Source organism: Camponotus vicinus, unplaced genomic scaffold (assembly GCF_025532165.1).
Source record: "Camponotus vicinus isolate PSW18456_S1 unplaced genomic scaffold, iyCamVici1.0 SCAF_3, whole genome shotgun sequence".
Classification (NCBI taxonomy): domain Eukaryota; kingdom Metazoa; phylum Arthropoda; class Insecta; order Hymenoptera; family Formicidae; genus Camponotus; species Camponotus vicinus.
The window spans coordinates 6,990,251-7,012,302 of NW_028141967.1; the positions used below are offsets into that span (position 1 = coordinate 6,990,251).

Below are 22,052 nucleotides of genomic sequence, written 5' to 3' on the forward strand. Positions count from 1 at the left end.
ATGGCTAAGCCTTAACGTTACAGAGTTAAATGGATCTCAAACTCGGATTCAGCGACCCCAAAAACATATAATAAGCATAGTTTGATCCCCGGACCAAAAATAAATTTTTTTAATACTAATAAGCCTATACTAGTGGGTTTTTTGAGGTTATGGCTGAACCCAGACCCGATGGAGCTGAATTGACCTCGGATTCGGATTCAGCGACCCCAAAAACATATAATTAGCATAGTGAGACCTCCAGGTCAGAAACTTTTTTTTTTTTGTGGGGCTGTGTAATGAATTATAAGAAATAATGATTATGGACAAACATGCCAAGAGGTCCGACATTAAACCGATTCATTATATTAGATCACTAAATGGTCTTGAGCGCCTAATAATGAAATAATTCCTGGCCACCAAGTTCATTATAAGCATTCGTCTCTTGACCACGATAACAAAATCATTATTGATATTGAACCGTCTTTGTTTTCCGATATTAAATACAATATTTCAAATATTAATGACAAATGGTTTATTAACATGTTATCAACTCATGTGCCTGAAAATATCAAAAGTCTTCTATAGTTAGGTGGAAATTTTAGCTTACCGTTAACAAATAAAACTAAATTAACAACCGATTTCATCATCAATTTTGAAAACAACCTTAGAAAACTTCCACCCGAGAAACGTATTGCGATCCGGAATAGATCTACAGGTATTATTAAGTCTATACCATCGTATCAGCATTCACTTTCCAAGACTCACAAGTTGCTACTACATCTCAACGATATCACAAAAAATTTTCTCAATGATAATCAAAATCTCATCATTACACGAGCTGACAAAGGCAACATCACTGTCGCACTTGATAAAGATAAATATATCCAGAAAATTGAAGAGTTGCTTAATGACGATGAAACTTATATGGTTGTAAATAGGAATCCTATTAATAAATTAATTTAAAACTTACGGGAATTGCTTGGCAGAATAATGGGTATGTCACACTATCTATATACCGTTCATTATCATACAGTGAAGGCTTTCTCCCGCGAGCCTACGGCTTGCCGAAGGTGCATAAACATGAATGTCCGTTTAGACTTATTGTTTCATCTGTTGATAGCCCTCTTTACCAATTAGCAGTATTTCTGCACAAAATTATGAGTAAGGGTTTCCCTACAGCGCACAGCTTTATAGAAAACAGTTTTGAGTTGATGAAAAAGTTGAATAAGGTACAATTAGGAAGTGATTACAAACTTATCTCTCTTGACGTGGTGTCTCTGTTCACTAATATTCCTATTGACCTCGCTATCGAAAGTGTTTCAAACAGATGGAACTATATTAAAAATGACACGGATCTTCCTAAATCAGAATTTTTAATAGGAGTGAAAATGGTGTTGAATTCCACCTTCTTTGTATTTAATAACATTTTTTATCGACAATTATATGGCACTCCAATGGATTCCTCCCTTTCACCAATTATAGCGGATATAGTGATGCAAGACATCGAAAACAGAGCTTTAAATACAATTAATTTTATACCACCACTCTATTTTAGATATGTGGATGATATAATCACCGCGTGTCCTTCCAATCTTACCGACCATATACTAACTATTTTTAATTCATTAAACCCTAGATTACAATTTACACTGGAAGTTGAAAATAATAATTCTCTTAATTTTCTGGAAATTACTATTATATCAGATAATAATAAACTATATTTTGATTGGTACCATAAACCAACATACTCAAGCAGATATTTGAACTTTCTATCACAGCATCCTGACTGCCAAAAAAGAGGCACAATTATTAGCCTAATTGACAGAGCCTTTATGTTGTCGCATCCGATATTTCATCGCAAGAATATTATGCTCATTATTGAGATTCTACTTAAGAATGGTTATCCATTAAAATTTGTATTTGATACGATTAATCATAGACTCCATTATTTAACACGTACATCTACAACTAACTCCGTAAGTGAAAAAGAGACCCCATTGTTTTTCACAGTTCCGTTCTTATCATCATTAACTGATAATTTAAGATACATTGTTAAAGACACGAATACGGTCCTTTCATACTATAGTCTTAATAAACTCAACACAATCATTAGGGCACATAAAGACGTCATCCCGAAAGTTTCGAACACGAATATAGTCTATAAAATAGAATGCGGGAATTGCGACGCATCCTATGTTGGACAGACAAGTAGGAAATTAAGTACAAGAATAAATGAACATAGGAAACATATGGAAAGAAATACAAATAATAAGTCTGTTATTACCGAACATAGGTTGAGATTTGATCATGATTTCAAATGGGATAACGTCAAGATATTAGATAAAGAAACTTTTTTATAATAAAAGGCTAATTTCGGAAATGCTATACACATAAAGCGACAACGTAACGGTTTAAATTTACAAACGGATACGGAACGTTTTCCTGACATTTATAACGATTTAATAAATAAACTTCCTAGTGTTTGAGGGTCATACACAGATGTTTATATGACTAACTGTACGTTATTTTTGCCATTTTATTCTTGCCTTCTTTAAGTAAAAGTGATACATTATAATTTTTTAAATTTTATAAATATTTGTAATATATATGTTCATCTGAAAGATTCCTTTAACGACATACATGTTCAACATTATTCATCATGGCAATGTAAGTTAGTTTTCCACTTTTATATTTTTTTATTTCTTATAATTCATTATTTATATATTTTCAATTATTGAATTTTATTTATTATTCTTAATAACTATGATTTAATTTTTTTAAAAAACGCTTACATTGCTTAATAATTTCTATAGTCCTTATTTTTATTTGTATTTTTATATAAGTTTTACAGTCTCCCTAAGGAATCATACTCAACTTTGGGCCAATTAACCCAAACGAGAGAGGTTTCACGTCACATGAGGAAATCGGAAGCCGTTTACAATTAACGATGAACAATGGTAGCGTTTGGAGATGTTTCTCCTTTAAGATTTATATAATTTATATTTTCTCCGCGTATGTATTTTTAATGTGTACTTTCTCTGCGAACTTTTGATGAAATTCTTTTTTCTTGATACAAACTTTGCGCTGAAGATGACTTAAAAATAAGTCGAAACGTCCGCACATATTTTAAACATTTTGAATATCTATGTATTATATCTGTTTTTTAAAAAATTTTGATTATGAATTATTAATATATATATTTCTTCAATTAACCTATATTATTGACATTGGTCTTTAGCTCTCTACGCCTATTTGATTACTTTAATTTTGAATTTATAGAGAGCTTAATTACTTCTTGTTTTTAATTAATTGTTTTTGATATATGAACATCCTACTTATAAATATATAAAAAAAATATAAAATATATAAAATTTCCCACACGGAAAAATTTATCTAATAGATATCTAATAAATGTCTAAATGTCTATGAGGTCCATCCTCTGTAGATAACTAGTAGATGCATATATATCATCCACATATCTATATCCACTAAGTAGCTACCAGAGATATCCATTAGATATCACACCCCAATAGCCAAGTCTGCTAAAGCAGATCTTGTCAGGTAATCTGTTACAAATTTTTGTCGACAGAAAGATTACAGAATTGATGCAGATTCTGATATATCATGTGATGTCGGCAGAATGTCAACAGAAATATAACAAAATCTGTTCACATCTGTTCACTGGACAACAGATTATCAACAGAAACCGAGCAGAACTTGTTGATATAATTGACGGCACATTGATGGCAGAAACTGAACAGGATCTGTGCGGCGCAATTTTGACAGCAGATTGGTAACAAAAATCGAGCAGGATCTGCGCAATGAAATTTGATATCAAATTGTCAGCAGAACCCGAGTAGAGCCTGCTAATGTAACTGACGGCAGATTGATGGCAGAAATGGAACAGGATCTGTGCGGCGAAATTTGATGTCAGATTGCCTGTAGAAAGCGAGCAGGATTTGCGCACACAATATCTGATAGCAGATTGACGGCAGAAGCAGAACAGGGTTTGCATGATTCAATAGTTCCTTCGTTTACCGCTATGTGATATACTTTCTCGCAATCAAATCTCTGTCAAAAATATATATAAAGTCGCGATTATTAATAAAAGATCAAAAATATAGTAACTATTTCTATCACTTTAATTTCTGACACAAACAGATGAGATTCAGAATATTAAACTGATTGGAATCAATAGGATAAATGGTAAATTATTCATTTACTGCCTATTTGAAGCATAAAGCAAGAATTTAATTCTAAATAAATTACATCTCCAGTTTTACAAGTTACATTTACTTTTATCATTTACTTTATTATTAATTTAATTAAATTGAACTAGTCCTTCGTTATGTAAGAATAATTACGATATAACATATATTATTATACATTATGTCATATCGAAAAAAATTGTAATTAATCGATAACTCACCGATAATACTCTTATTTAGCACCTGTAATAATCAATTTTATTGCATTTATACAACATTAATATAAGTAAGCCCAAATCTTGTTCGGTTTCTGCTGTCAATTTGCCATCAGATTGCGTGCGCAGATCCTGCTCGATTTCTGCCGACAATCTGTTGTCAGATTATGTTTACAGATTCTGCTCGGTTTTTGCCGCCAATCGAGCGTCAAGTCATGTTAACAGATCCTGCTGGATTTCTGCTACCAATCTGCTGTCAGATTCTGTGAGCAGACTCTGTCAGCAGAATATAAGCTGAATGAGGACGCAGTTGATGTCAGTCTGCTGATATACTTTGATTAAATCTGTTACCAGTCTGCCGACATACTGCTAACATTTTGCTTACAGGGCATGTTATCCACATATCTACATTCACACACAAAAAAATACGGGCCACAAATTTTAGCACAATTTTTTTAACATCTTTCAATAACAATAAATCAGCGAAAAATCATCGTATTAAAATGAAACAAAACTCAAATTAAAGGTTGAACATTTTTTTAAAAAGTAAAAACACAAATTGGAGTTACAAAAAATATTTTACAAAATGATGGACGTTGAAGACTTTGAGAAATGGGAAACAAATTTTTTTTAAACTCAAAAGAGAGGATAACGGTCCGTAAGATAACAATCAGAATTTGATAAAAGAGAAAGGCTAAGGACCGTGGCGTAGGGTGTTATTACGTAATTAAAATTAGAACATGAATCTAGGACGGAAAATTTATATATTCTTTAATACTTGATAGTAACAAAACATTATCCGTCGAGAAAAAATAATACGAATACAAAAATATCGATAGACGTACGTTTCGATCCAATGCGGATCTTTTTTAATGTCTTAAGGTGCCTCTACATGGCAGCATCAAGCGTCGAGCGTCTGCGCAAAAAACCATACCGGTACCATTGCGCAGAAACGAGTTTTCGAGTCCAGCTACAAAAATAGTTGTAAATTATTATATAATATATAATATATACTTTTAATATATGATATATAATTTAATCAATTATAATATTTACCATTAGTAGGATAAGAAGTTTTAGAATGTGAATTAATGATGATCGAATACCAATCCTTAATGTAATCGTGATTAAAATTTTATTTTCATATACTTGACATACAAACTTCACAAGTATCAAATTTGTTGCTTATAAAAACAATGTTACAAAATACTTCTAACGTGGAGATATATAATAAGAGATATGAAATAGGACTGTGTATGTTACAAAAAGCATGGAAGAAAAGTTCATGAAAATTAATTCTTTAATGTTTGATTAGATTTTAAAACATGATGCATTGATGTAGTAATGTTCTATAACATTTAATTTACTAATAATAGTAGTATTATGTATAATGTTAATAAATATTAATTTTAATAAGTATTATATTGGAATATCTAATTCTTTCTATCTCGTGTGACTTACACGTTTGTTATTCATCGTAAGAAGCTGGAATCTAACTCATTCAGAATCCTGCATAATGGTCTGGTAATGGTTTTCTGCGCAGATGCTCGATGCTTGATGCTGCCATGTAGAGGCACCTTTACACGGATCGCATAACGTGATTAGAACGCGAACGTTGCAAAGGCGCGCGCAGTACAAAATAATCGAAAGGTCAAACACACAAATTCAAACGGTCGACTAATAAAACGCAAAGAATAATAACGGTCAAGAAACAAAAGCGCTTGTACAAAATGATAAAATAAAAATAAATAAAAATATATATACGCATGGCGATGACACATTCAAGCAAAAAGCGCAACGCTCACCTCGATATCAAATTCGTCCAAGTGACAACGAGGAAAGATATACATTGTCTTATTAAAACAGAAAGAAGTCCGAATTATAGAAGGTCCATATTGATGAGAGTCATTGTAGTAAAAAAATATGATAGTCCCAATGCAATAAAACCGTGAAGACTTCTCCAACATCCTATCCTTTCCAGATGTGCCGGAAGAAATAGATTTGATTGATAGCGAGGTGGAAGCCTATTTAAAAATGCGCAAAAAAAGTTCAAGCAAAAAATATCATGCTAAGCATATAGCATAGAAACAAAGACGTTAACGAATTTTTCAAAAAGAAAAATAACAAAAAAAACGCTTATACATTAGGATAGAGTAAGGCCATTAGAAATAGTTAGAGAGAATCGAGAGATGAAGTGAGTGAACGGTACTAAAAGGGAACTATGGCATACATACGTGAAAGGGTGCAAAGATAAGAGAAAAAGCCATGTATACAGAGAAAAGAGAAAAAAGGAGAAGAGATGAACAGAACCGTTCACTCACTTCATCTCTCGATTCTCTCTAACTATTTCTAACGGCTTTACTTTATCCTAATGTAATGTATAAGCGTTTTTTTTATTTTTCTTTTTGAAAAATCCGTTAACGTCTTTGTTTCTATGCTATATACTTAGCATGATATTTTTTTGCTTCAATTTTTTTTTGCGCATTTTTAAATAGGCTTCCACCTCGCTATCAATCAAATCTATTTCTTCCGGCACATCTGGAAAGGTTTGGATGTTGGAAAAGTCTTCACGGTTTTATTGCATTGGGACTATCATATTTTTTTACTACAATGACTCTCATCAATATGGACAACCTTCTATAATTCGGACTTCTTTCTGTTTTAATAAGGCAATGTATATCTTTCCTGATTCCTCGTTGTCACTTGGACGAATTTGATATCGAGGTGAGCGTTGCGCTTTTTGCTTGAATGTGTCATCTCCATGCGTATATATATTTTTATTTTATCATTTTGTACAAGCGCTTTTGTTTCTTGACCGTTATTATTCTTTGCGTTTTATTAGTCGACCGTTTGAATTTGTGTGTTTGACCTTTCGATTATTTTGTACTGCGCGCGCCTTTGCAACGTTCGCGTTCTAATCACGTTATGCGATCCGTGAAAGACATTGAAAAAGATCCGCATTGGATCGAAACGTACGTCTGCCGATATTTTTGTATTTGTATTATTTTTTCTCGACGGATAATGTTTTGTTACTATCAATTATTAAATATAAATTTTCCGTCCTAGATTCATGTTCTAATTTTAATTACGTAATAACACCCTACGCCACGGTCCTTAGCCTTTTTCTTTAAACTGTTGCATTGCTCAGGAGAATCGGCTTCCTGGTACAAAAATGTATGGATTTTTAAAAAAGCGTATAGATGGGCGTATAGACACGTCCGACCTCCTCCCACATACATCCCTATTTTTCCTGGAGGCTTGCCCCGGCCCTATTTTAGGGTCCATCCGCCACTGCTATTTGGTACAGTGGGGATTTTAGTATATACTAGAAGGATCTTGGAGGATGTGGCTCTACGGCGTTGTGCTCGTCGGTGCCGTTTCATACGGAAGGCCAGTCGGAAGTCAACATGCACGCGAATACCTCCACCGGCACTTATTTGGTCAGCGAGCGACCTTTCAGGGATCCTCCGTGGCAATCGGCATTGCATCCATCGAGTGAGATACCAACATCGTTCTGGAGTCGCATATCACTGTGTTAGAAAGCAGCATTAGGTGTGTCTGGATAGCTCAGGTCTAGAGCAGTTGCCCGGAAAGCGAAAGACTCGGGTTCGATTCCCGATCCAGCCACTTGCGCCTCACATATTTTTCTAGTCTGCGAATATTGTTTTCTAGCAATTATTCGTTAGGCTGAAAAATGTGTGAATGCTCTCTCCACAGGATATGCGTCGATGCCGTTGTCACGGATGGATTCTGTCGCGTGTTGATCAAATGGGCGTATAGACACGTCCGATCTCCTCCCATATACATCCCTATCTTCCTGACGTATAGAAGAAAGGGCGCTGATTTGTTTCCTAATAAATTCATATTTTAATCAATTTTCTACAGTCTTTTTTGATAAAGTTATATCGTTTTGAGGAAAGATTTAAATCTGATCGTCTATCTTTATGTGAAGCATTTTGGATTGAGTTACATTTTAATTTCTTTTTTGAAAAGTTTTCCATGATGACTTGTTTCTGAATTGCCGATTTTACAAGAAAAGTTTCAATTTGTAACATTTTCTTTAAAATAGTATAACTTTATCAAAGAAGGTTGTAGAAAATTTATTAAAATATGGATTTGTTAAGAAATAAATAAGCTTAAAAACATGTTTGTACCAGGGAGCCGATTCTCCTGAGCAATGCAGCAGTTTAAAAAAATTTTGTTTTCTATTTTTCAAAGTCTATCTTTAACATTTGTCATTTTGTAAAACTTTTTTGTAACTCAAATTTGGTTTTTTCAATTTTAAAGAGGACTGTTTAATTTGAGCTTTATTTCATATTAAAAGATGTTAAAATATTTTGCTAAAATTTAGTGGCCCGTTTTTTTACGTGTGTATATTCACTAAGTAGCTAACAAAGATATCCAATGGATATCATATACTTCCACGAGCTTCGCGCCTCGCCGCTAGGTGGCGAAAAGGAAAGCGCCTAATCCGAGAGTAAGACTCCATCTAAGGCAGTATGTAAGGCCGCGGCACAAGTCCCATGAGTTACAGCTTATTGGTCCAAGAACGCAGACTATTATAGCCGCATCTTCTCTAGCTTTTGTGAGGAGCTCCAGAGCTCCATAAATTAACCGTAGATGGTTAATTTTTTTTTCATGGCGAATTCCATCATATATGTATCTGTATACAGAACATTGAATGAATATCCATCCAAAAATAAGTAATAATATACATGTAATAAATGTATCTATATATAATAAATATCCACTGAATGTTGTATGAATATTGGTTTACACATATTCTGTAAATATTTATGAAACTTCGAATTGCGGACATTTGGATATCTACAGCATTTATAATAGCCATTTTTCATATATTCGTGGATATCCTCAATGCCTATGAAGAATATCTAATAGATATCTAATACCAATTATTTTCTGCATGGGTTGGTCAATTAGACATTTTTTTGTGTCTTAGATCTCTAAGATTATTTAAAAGTCTATTAGCCGCTTATACTATGTTTAAAAATGTCTATTAATGTTTTTATTAAATGTTTCTTATTGAGATGTCCTCGATAATCTATATACAATTATCTTACGTACACTCGGCAATAAGAATATTTCAATAATACACAATAAAGGGACTGTTTCCCATTTACTCGTTTAATTTTAAATAATCTGTTTAATATTTTGTGAATCCCAACAAGAGATTGAGATTATTAAACAAATTATTTTAAGTTAAGTTAGTTTATCAGAAATTAAACTAACTAAAAAGGAAAAAGATACTTTGCATCTTATGTTAGTATCAACCTTTTATATCCATTTCATGAAAAATTAAATACGAGTTAGTTAAGTTTGATGTTGCCTCGTAGCAGCAAGGCGAATTTGGGCTTCAGAATATCAAGGTTTGCTCACAATTTGCTGGCAATTCGCCGTCAAACTTCCCTGCGCAGATCTTGATCGGTTTTTGCTGACAATTTGACATCAAGCATATTAGCGAACTATGTTCGGGTTTTGCCACTAATTTGCTGTTAGGATATATCAACAAAGTTTACTCACAATTTGCCATCAGATTGCACGCACGCAGATCTTGCTCTATTTTTATCGACAATTTGATATCAAGCATATTAACAAGCTTTGCTCGCTTTTTGTTACTAATTTGCTGTCAGGTTTTGCCAACAAACTTTCCTCGGTTTTTGCCGCCAATCTGCTATCAAAATCTGTAATAGCAACTCTTGTACGCAAATTGTGGTCTTTTTGCTGGCAAGAATTTGTAGCAAGCCTTGGCAAAAGCTGTTCGAACAAATTTGGCTGACTGGGTGGATACTTTAAGAATTCTTTTTGACAATTTATTGCTCACTGAGAAGTACTGAAGCGATTTTTAAGACGAATAAAGAGAAAAATTTCTCTATACTATAGAATTTATTAGAACTTGTATAAGAATTTTCGGTAATTATTTACTTATACGGATCACCTCCCGATTTCAATAATTCTCACATATGTTATCAAGATCATCACTCTGAGTAATGTTGTGAAGGTTTTAGTCGGCGGTCATTGTTTATTAAAAAGTTATAAACAAAAAATGTCTAATGAATAATATGTAATTTTATGACACCGTATATAAACTATGTTGTCGTTTGACATTGTTTACCTTTCTTATATTGAAATCAAGTAGTGGAACAATGACAGGCTTCTATGTTTTTGATATTTCTTATGACTGAAAATATTTAAGAAAAGGTGAGTTAGTACAAGACAGATTGTTGTACACGCACCGGAATGGTGTCCCGGTATGCTTGTGTGATGCTCACTAACGTCACACTCATACAAGCGAAGCGCGCATGTACGCGGGCCGGGCAGCGAGAGAGAAAGTGGAGGTAGAGTAGTGGGGGGCATTCCGATGTTGCGTCCTTCGCGCACGGCACAAGAGCGAAAGAGAAAGTACTAGAAGACGTGATACCGAGTTAGTGGTGTCCGATAGCCATCTCTCTCGCTCGAACGAGAGTGTGCGAGCGAGACAGCTATATACCGCGCGAGACATCGCGTTATTTCTATATGTGTCCCTTGCGCTCTAGTATCGATATGCGTACTTTTCTTTTCTTTCTTTAAGAAATGCGGCTTAACCGCGTGCACTAAAGGTCGGCATTCATTTCTATTAAATTAAATAATAATTAAATTATATAAAAAGATAAAATTTAATGAATAAATTCTTGGCTCGCGTACACGCTTTGCGTGTGTGCGTATGACGTCGACTGTCCACACATACATACCGAGACACCATTCCTGCCGGTGCGTGTACAGTTGTACAGTTGTTAACATGAAGTTCTACGAGTTTCTCGCTTTAACAACAAAATATGATGAGTTATTAAACTATTTGTGCGCGAAAAAATTACATTTGTAACTTTCTATGCAAAGTGAAGTGTATCCCGCATCACAAACACGGGTTGGGTTAGGTTATATCTTCCGAAAGTGGAGCTCCCCGCAGGGGAACACACTGTCCACGCATGTACTTTCCAAGATGAAGCAAAGTTCACTTAATTTTGACCTCCATTAAGAGTAAATTTTGCTTCATCTTAGAAAGTACATGCGTAGGTACAGTATTTAACTTCTTCAATTAATTTATGTTGATTTATATTTGGAAATGTAGCAATACTTTTAAACTGAACAAAAATTGGCAGCGTCAGGTTTTTTAAATAAATTTAAGTGGCCCCCCCCCCCTGCGGAGGACTCCACTTTCGGAAAATATAACCCAACCCGTGTTTGTAATGCGGGATACACTTCACTTTGCATAGAAAGTTACAAATCTATGTGAAATTATGCAACAATTGACTTTTCTTTCGATAAATGTATTAATGAACTTATGAAACTTCTTTTGTTTATATCTTTTTAATAAACAATGACCGCCGACTAAAACCTTCACAACATTACTCAGAGTGATGATCTTGATAACATATGTCAGAATATTGAAATCGGAAGGTGGTCCGTATAAGTAAATAATTACCAAAAATTATTTGTTTATTAAATAGTAAAAAAATTGTTTTACATAATAATTAAAAAAATTTAATAATAATGATAAATTAATAATAAAAAATCAGAAATGTTTTTAATTGTAAAATTTCCAATTTGTCTCAAAATTCCTTCCCCCCTCCCAAGTAGTGATAAGTTGATATTTAGATAATATGTCCGACTCGAAAATGCCCTAACTGGAAATGGAGAGCTTCGGGAACTTAGCCGGCCAACTTCGATTTTTTCAATTTTTTTTATAGCGAATAGTTTGTTGGTCGTTTGTTGGTGATTGTTGGCCTAATTACAGCGTTTGTTGGTTTATATTTTTTTGTAAAATAAAGAAACAAAAATTAGCGTGAAGTTAGCCGGCGAAATCTCATTTTCGTTTAAAAAGAGGTTCAATCGATGTGGAATCGTTTGGGGATGATTGTTGGCCTAATTATAACTTTTGTTGGTTCATTATTTGCCTTAAAAACGAAAAATAATCTTTCACATTAAGGCCGGATCTACAATAGGTATAATAAGCCTTAAGGAATTGATCAATCACAGTTGAATGTGAAGTAATCGAATATGATTGGTTAATTTCTTACGACTTAAGGCTTACAATCTAAACTCGGCTTAAGAGAAGGCTTATCGACAGGAAGTCGCTCGAATGCGAGAGAGCTAGGCTGATGGCAGAGTACAAGAAATCACATCTGTAATCGTGGATATAGAATAAGGCAGGAAAAAACGTAAATTGTAAAAGACTATTCACAATAATCTTGTACGTTTTTACAAGATTTACGTTTTTTTCTGTCTTATTCTACGTCGACTACGACAGATCTCTCGTTCTTTACCATCAGCCACAGTGTCATCGCGCGGATCGTATGAATTCGAGGAACTGAATAAAATCAGGGTAATGTAAAAGATTTTTATTTCTAATTATTTAGTTTCAATAAAAAAGAAAGAAAATTTAAGTTCTGTAAAATATAGAGTGCGAGAGAGGCACATGTAAGTTATCTGGTCTTTATTTCCTTTGTCTTACTTTCTAGACTTTCTACTGTCATTAGAGAGATATTAATATTAAACAGACGAGAATGGAATAATTTTATAAAGAAGATTATTATATCCTGTAATTGAAATACCAATGATGTGGATGGATTCCTCATATTTTGCAAAATTTGTTGCCGCTCCATTAAACATTATATTGTATAGTGTGTTCACCACACATTTTTGGACCTAATCTTTACGGCACTGAACCATTCAATTATTTTATCGTAAATATATCGTGGATCGTTAATGGATTTTTGAATTTCAAATTTGTCTTCATCGATGTATTATTTGCACTCTTGGATTTGGTAAGAATTTTGACTAAATTTCAAATTTTGCATATACGCAATGCTTTGGAAATCGCATATTTTTCATAAATTGCAGATATTTTTTAACAAAATTTAATTATTATTTTCTCTTAATCCGATTAATGTTTGAGTACATTTTTTCAAAATTCTTTGATATCTTTTGGCATAAAGTCAAATTTTTTTTAAATTGACAATTGGGATAAAAGCAAAACATGAATTGTTTGTATCTTTTTATAAATCATTTATCACACACACGCACATGCACACAGAATGAAAAAGTGTGCGACAATTACAACATCTTGTATAATATATAATATATTTTAGCAGTATTTCATAGTCGACGTAGAATAAGACAGAAAAAAACATAAATCTTGTAAAAACGTACAAGATTATTGTCAATAGTCTTTCACAATTTACGTTTTTTCCTGCCTTATTCTAAATCCACGATTAGATTGATTTCTTGTACTCTGCCATCAGCCTAGCTCTCTCGCATTCGAGCGACTTCCTGTCGATAAGCCTTCTCTTAAGCCGAGTTTAGTTTGTAAGCCTTAAGTCGTAAGAAATTAACCAATCATATTCGATTACTATTTCACATTCAACTGTGATTGATCAATTCCTTAAGGCTTATTATATCTATTGTAGATCCGGCCTTAATATGAAAGATTATTTTTCGTTTTTAAGGCAAATAATGAACCAACAAACGTTATAATTAGGCCAACAATCATCCCCAAACGATTCCACATCGATTGAACCGCTTTTTAAATGAAAATGAGATTTCGCCGGCTAACCACGCTAATTTTTGTTTCTTTATTTTACAAAAAAATATAAACCAACAATCGCTGTAATTAGGCCAACAATCACCAATAAACGATTCGCTATAAAAAAATTGAAAAAATCGAAGTTGGCCGGCTAAGTTCACGGAGCCGAAATGAAGACCATGTCTGATAACCTTCTGTACTAGTGATTTTACGATATTGGCCGCATTCAGCGGACTCAGCAGTTGGGCAACATTACTAGATTTTCTGATGTAATTCGACGCTGATTGGTTGGATCTGAAAGTAGAAACCAATCATGTTCGATTGCTACTTAGCAGTTGAGTCTGCTAAATGTGGCTATTATTGAAAACATGCAATAGAGAATAATATACAGATTGCGGAAAAAAGATCAAAAATCCTGGATTATTCCGAAAATATGCAAGATAGAAAAAATGTTAAATAGAAAATTTGTAAGGTTTTATCGCATTATATAATAATATCAGTATAATCTTAAAGCGTCATCAAGGTTACGTATATAAAATCAACCTGAATTTTTTAAACGGAAACCCCTATTTTTTATTGTATATTCTTTACTTCGAAAGTTTTCCAAAACACTATAATAGTATTTTTCCATTAAGTACTTTTCGAGTTATAAGACGAAATAAATTCTTAATTTTATATAAACTATAAAATATTTATTTTGCGATGAATTTACCTGAATACTTTTATGCACGAAATAATGAGAGGAATTAATTGGTGTAAAGAAACCATATAATTGTTTTTAAGAAAAGATATGTAACTGTTGCAAATTATATATTTTCATGTAAGGTCCTTGTAACGGCGCTGTTCATACTGATATTACTATATGTATAATGCGTCCCTTATAAAATCTTACAACTTTTCTATTTAATTTTTTTTTCTATCTTGCATATTTTCGGAGTTATTCAAAAGTTCCGACTTTTTTTTCTTGTATGAAAGTATTTTATGCAGATATTATTAATGTTAGTGATTAATGTCATTAAATAATATTAAGGAATCGGTGGAACGATCAGAGAAATAATAAAGACCAACATTATTCCTTCAATTATACAAATGGAAACAGGAAAAATGCACGTTATTCTAGTCATAGCAACAACAGAGAAGAGTCTCTTTCTAGCATCAATAATAACGATTTCAATTATTCCGATGGAATTGCCAGATTAAGCTATGATCAAATGTATAACACCAATTCTGAAAATAAGGAACGAGAACAAGTTGTAAGATATGCATTGATATACAATTACGTAATATATAATTACATTTTGCCCTCAAATTAGCATACACAGAGTGTGCGATCTCAGTATCATCTCTCATGCGCAGATAGAATGGGTTAAATTGAGTAGAAAAGTCTTCTATCGATTTTCGCAATAATTCATGAAAAATTAACTAAAAAATCACGTGAATAATAACGCGTGGCAAAAAGAGTCCATTGTTATGTAGGATTCATATTATGCCTGGATTCGATGTATTTCGATGTACGGCGCCGATTCTATAGGAAAGTATTGGATACTGGACGTCGTGCGTTGAAAACTGAACGTGTAAATCCTCCTTATGTGATTACGTACGACGAAGCTTTGAAACTCATACAGCACCGAGCAAATATATTGCTGAATAATTTTATTGAAACATTGAAATATTGCAAATCGATTGCGAAACTTTGCTGCATCATTGCTAAGATGTGAACTTACGGCTGTAAAATTACGGCAACGTTAAAATATCCGCTTTTTGTAAATTGCTTATTGCAATGAAACATATCATAGCAACATTGCAATGAACACGATGAAGATCGTAAGTCGAATTTCGACTTATCGTCGATGCGAATTATAGAACTCTATTTGATGAGAAGGAAAACGATAAAACCTCTTTATCAAACCAGCGATCGCTTTCAAAAACGTTGGAAGGACACGGTGTCTTTGCAATTTATTAATTTATTTTATATTTAGTTACAATATACGGAATTCATAAATGCATCAATTTAATCGAAAGTAAATCAGAAAATTTGTAATAATTTACTCGCGATTCCGCAAAATCGAAGGTGATCCTTAAATTTCGTAAACGAGAAGCTAATATTTAAAATCGTTAATTTGACATTGGAACTTCGTACTCTTATTCGATATCTTTTATATTTAATATTAAAAGAATTAGCGATATATATACAGGGTTTTCGAAAAATCCTGAAACGGTCGAATATCTAAAAAATAAAGCATTTTAGAGAAAAATGTTTCAAATAAAAGTTGTTTGGTTTAAAGAGAGCTATAAAATGGTGGCAATGGTTTGACCTTGAATAGTCGCTGGAAGGTCACATGAAGGTCACCTTGAATTTTTTAAATGGAACACCCTGTATATTTTTGCACATTCTTGTAGCTCATCTCGAGAGCTTTCCAAAACACTATAATTAAGTTAGTTTTCATTAAGTACTTTCCGAGTTATGAGGCTTGAAATCATTTCTTAATTTTACATAAACCATAAAATATCTTGTAAAATATTAATTTTTCGATTATCTTACCTAATACTTTTACGTACAAAATAATGAGAAGAATCAATTGGTGTAAAGAAAACATATTTTTTTCTTAAAAATAACTATGTGTTTTCTTTACACCAATTGATTCCTCTCATTATTTTGTACGTAAAAGTATTAAGGTAAGATAATCGAAAAATGAATATTTTACTAGATATTTTATGGTTTATGTAAAATTAAGAAATTATTTCAAGCCTTATAACTCGAAAAGTACTTGATGAAAAAATACTTTATTATAGTGTTTTGGAAAGCTCTCGACATAAGCTATAAGAATATGCAATAAAAAATATGTGGTTCCATTTAAGAAATTAAAGGTGTCCTTGACCTCACCTTAACGATGCCATCCAAGGTCAAACCAATGACACCATCTTATGTTCCCCTCAAAACCATACAATTTTTATCCAAAACGTTTTTCTCTAAAATGCTTAGTTTTTGAAAGAAAAGGGGTGTACGGGTGGTCTAGGACACCCTGTATATATATACACATATATATATAATATTTATATATAAAATATGAAATATATAAAATTTCCTGAATTTATTAACGAATCCTTGATATGAAAAGAAAAGCTTATTGTTAGTCAAATTTCTAAAATATTTTAAAAATAGATATATTTACAAATATGTTAATTTAATGAATTATTATTATATAGTCATTATACGTGTTCTTTCGGTAACTTTTTGTATAATTTACAAAAGAATATATTTAATATAATTTATAATTATAAATACATTTTTATATACATATATATACGCGAAATATTAAATAATAGGAAATATTTTAAATTATTGAATAATTATTTATTGTATAATTGATTGTTATGTTAATTACTCACAGTCCTTTAAACAATAAATAATTTAAAATTTTATAATATATAAAACGAGAATTGTTTTATATATTATATATACGTTATATTATAATTTAGAATAAATCATTATCAAGGAAGTTAAAAAACCGAATAATATGTTTATTTTAATAATAATATGTAAATATGGTAAATATTTTATAAATTACTTATCGCATATGTGTGTGCTCCGTATGTTCCTCAATGCTTTTCCACTTTTCCTCACTTCTTTTCTTTCTTTGTACATCCTTTGCTGTTTCTTTATGGCACACACTCATCCGCGAAAACACGATTAATAATAAAATAAAATATAATAAAATACGATTACATGATATACTTTGCACGGTATTCCTGATAATGGAATAATCACATGAAATACGCACTTTGTTCTGTCGTGAAAGAGTAACACATTTGAGAGTAAATATTTACACGAAATCAAAATCATATCCCATTCGTTACAATAATACACTAACACTTGTTACTGCAATACTTGATAATATCAAAGCATACCCAGGTAGCAAGGTGTCGTCTATTTGACGTCATGAATTAGTCATTCTTATGACGAATCTGACGTTTAAAGTGACGTCCTAATGTCGCAAAAATGACGTGGATTTGTCACAGGTACGTTACGTCATATAGTGACGTAAAAAATACGTCACATAGTGACATAAAGAATACGTCATTATTTTCGTGTTATTACCCAGGTAGCAAGCACACGTCATTTTTACGTTTCAAATTGGTCATTCACTGGCTGCGGTCCGGAATGCGCTTACAGTGCTGATGGTGCCAACAGCGCCAAAGACCGGTCCGAAATCATAAGCGCGCTTAAGCATGATTTATTTCGAAACGCTATATAACGCGCTCAAAATTCAAAATCGCATCGAATAGCGAACATCCTCTGCTTGTCAATAATAAATATAAGGTTAAGAAAAACAAAATGAATAAAGAACAACGAATTATTCTCACTCAATTTTTAGAATTAGCTTGTGAATCTTCTGATGAAGATTCATTATCTTTTTTTTATTTATCTTCCTCTAGCGATGAGGATGAAATACAAGCTGCAATTGCTGTCCAGAAATGTAAAAGAAAAAAACAGAACAGATTTCGTTTAAAAAATTATGTTGAAAGAATTGTGCCTAATTATACTGCTTTAGAATTTAAAATGCATTTCAGGTATATATTTAATTGTAAAACTAATCACATATATACACACATATATATATATATATATATATATATATATATATATATATACATGTACATATACATATACATATATACATATACATATATATTTTTTTTTACTATATTTTTAAATTTTTAAATTTGCTTGCGTTTCCCGCGCTTATAACTTGAGTGTGCCCGCCGTAGCGAAGTGACGTCATACTTTTCGTGCTCACGCTGCCCATAGTTGAATGGTAAGGCACCGTGAGCGCGACGTTATAAGCGCGGGAAACGCAAGCAAATTTAAAAATATAGTGGTGTTATATTACAAATAATTGAGTTGTTACTAATCCTAAACCAGGCGATTCACAACAGAATGACAACAGAAAAGTTAGTAAAAATTACAGTACATGTTGAAGATAAAAATGAAATGATAACACTAAAATTATTACCAGAAATTTCGGAAAGAGCAGCCAAAAGTGAGTAAAAAAAAACATTTTATGAGAATTAAGTTAGGTTATCTTGATCGCTAGAGGAAGATAAATAAAAAAAAGATAGTGAATCTTCATCAGAAGATTCACAAGCTAATTCTAAAAATTGAGTGAGAATAATTCGTTGTTCTTTATTCATTTTGTTTTTCTTAACCTTATATTTATTATTGACAAGCAGAGGATGTTCGCTATTCGATACGATTTTGAATTTTGAGCGCGTTATATAGCGTTCCGAAATAAATCATGTTTAAGCGCGCTTATGATTTCGGACCGGTCTTTGGCGCTGTTGGCACTATCAAGCACTGTAAGCGCATTTCGGACCGCAGCCCTAATGTCACATTCTTGACGTCATGACATGTACCGCATTTTGACGTCATAAAATGTAATAAATAATTAATGTAATGAATAATTTTCATTAAGTAGCCAGACATTTATTTGTCCGACTTATAAGATCGATTTAATATCTGAAGCCTCTCTATTGAGATTGTATCAGAAATTAAATCGAAGTAATATTTCTAATTTTATCTGTCACTCTTTGCAAACTTTATATAACTCTTATGACTAAAACTAAATACGAGAGAGATAGCGATCATAGCGGTAGACGAACGAACTAGCGATTACTGGTTTTATAGTGAAATTTACTGGTTTTACAGTGAATTTTATTTCAACAATTATTAAAGTCTGATCGCGAAAGTCATGTTATATAAAAAATTTTAAAAGATTTTTTTATGGGATCGATGTACTAACTAATGACATTAATAATAAAATAATCGTCACTTCATGACTGAAAAATGACGTCAAAATAATGTTATATCAAGACATCAATATAAAGTCATGTAACAATCAGTCATTTTGATGACATATGACCAAAAATGACCAGTTTGGAACGTCAAAATGACGTATGCTTGCTACCTGGGTTGGAGTATCCGTCTGACGTTAATAATTGGTAAAAGATGTGACGTTGCAAATACGTCGTAGGTTGGATAAATACAGGACGTTATGAATTAGTTGCTATAATGACGTTAGTAGTACGTCGTCGATTGGGGTATCCGTCTGACGTTAAAAATTGGTAAAAGATGTGACGTTGCAAATACGTCGTAGGTTGGATAAATACAGGACGTCATGAATTAGTTGCTATAATGACATTAGTAGTACGTCGTCGATTGGGGTATCCGTCTGACGTTAATAATTGGTAAAAGATGTGACGTTGCAAATGCGTCGTAGGTTGGATAAACACAGGACGTCATTAATTGGTTAATAAAATAACGTCATTATTACGTCTTACATAGGTAATATGACGTCAATTATCTAAAATGACTAACTAATGACGTCATATAGACGTCATCTTGCTACCTGGGTATTCACTCTGAATATTATAATTAATTTTTAATAATTAATAATTAATTTTTAAAAAAATAATTTTATAATATACGGAGCGTTTCACTACTTTATTATTCGAGTGTCATTGTACGAATGATAACAAAATTATAATAATAGCGCATATTATTGCCGCCAAGGTCGATATTTCGGCAACGAATTATCAATAATAATGTTTCGATCTTGGCAGCATAAACAATAACGCGGGATGTTATGATCTTGTTATCATTCACAAGGTGACACTCAAACAATAAAATAATGATACGAAACTTCGTATATTATTAAATCCTTTTTCAAAATGCGATCGCGATTAGTATTGAAATATATTTATTCTATATCAAAATACCCACACAGCACAAATGGCTATTTGCCGACTGATAGTCGACATTTTTTAGTCAACTTGAAGTCGTCTCTTTAAGTCGACATTTAGTCAACTATTTCTAGTACGGTTTATTGTCGACTTTAACTATCGACTATGAATCGACTTAAGGTCGACCATTTTCAGAATATTAAAAGTCGCCTTTCGGCAAAGCGAAAAGTCGATTAAATTAGGCATTTTCAAAGACTTGATTGATTTAATTTCATTATTCCTTAATTGTATTATATGTAACAATATTATATAATTAAAGTATTTGTATCAGGGAACCGATTTTCCTGAGCAATGCAGCAGTTTCTGATATGGAATAATATCTTTCTCGCAGAATAAACTGATTAGTATATTTATTCGTATTACATGACTTATATTCTCTTATGCTTAATCTTGACCTTAAAAAAAAACATATATTACTAGAAGGGGAATCTTATAAAAAAAATCTTTGGTGACAAAAGTATTTAATATCCCTAGCAACGAAAGAACTATTACATGTTTTAATGATTTTTCTCCAACACTTCCTCAAAAAAATACTAAATTCTATTACAGACAGTCATTCACTCCAATCTTCTTCCGTAGTACATTAAAGCGAACTCGTTCAAGCGGTTTTGTTAGTAAGTCTGCCAACTGGTCTGTCCCTGCGACGTGCTCCAATTTTATGTCACCTTCCAGGCAACGCTCTCGAACGTAGAAGTGGCGAACTTCAATGTGTTTGGTCCTTTTATGATATTCTGGATTTTTAGCAAGTTTAACAGCACTTGCACTATCGATGTAGAGTACGGGTATCAACTCTTCTTGTCCAGACAGTTCTCTCATCAAGCGTTTCAGCCACATAAGCTCTTTAGCTCCTTCACTAGCAGCCATAATTTCTGCTTCTGTGATAGATAAAGCCACTGTTCGTTGTAGTTGACTAGTCCAGGACACTGCTCCACTGGCGAACATAGCCACAACGCCTGTTGTTGATCGTCTTGTTGCAACGTCACCTGCATAATCAGCATCACTGTAAACTGCCAATTGTTTACAATCTTTCTGGTATTTGATGAAGGAGTTGCTGGTTCCACGCAGATATCTGAAGATACGCTTAACATCGTTCCAATTTTTCTTTGTAGATTTTTCCACGGCTCGTGCTGCAGAATTTACTGCAAAAGCGATGTCAGGTCGTGTCGCCGTTGCTAGATACATCAGGCTTCTAACAGCTTCACGATATGAAACCCTTCCTTCTACAGCATCTGATGTTTCGCCTTCCTCACGAGTTGCAGGTGTTGTCAC

General features: G+C 32.7%; 1 protein-coding gene and 1 long non-coding RNA gene across 4 annotated transcripts in view; one reads left to right on the forward strand and one right to left on the reverse strand.

The window, feature by feature from the left end:
• Obp59a (Odorant-binding protein 59a) overlaps positions 1 to 22,052 on the forward strand; it is a 47,496-nt gene that overhangs the window by 3,149 nt on the left and 22,295 nt on the right. For 2 of the 3 annotated variants that reach the window (XM_083094791.1, XM_083094792.1), the window contains exon 3: positions 15,013 to 15,235. The exons of the other annotated variant lie outside the window; for it this stretch is intronic. In XM_083094791.1, coding sequence (XP_082950917.1) covers positions 15,013 to 15,235 — 223 coding nt within the window. The remainder of the gene's footprint in view (positions 1 to 15,012; positions 15,236 to 22,052) is intronic. 3 annotated transcript variants of the gene reach the window in all.
• Positions 7,222 to 10,851, reverse strand: LOC145968906 (uncharacterized). Its single transcript, XR_014437915.1, has 3 exons — positions 10,536 to 10,851; positions 9,944 to 10,104; positions 7,222 to 9,854 (listed from the first exon to the last, which is right to left on the reverse strand). It is a non-coding gene; the product is annotated as an uncharacterized LOC145968906 (long non-coding RNA).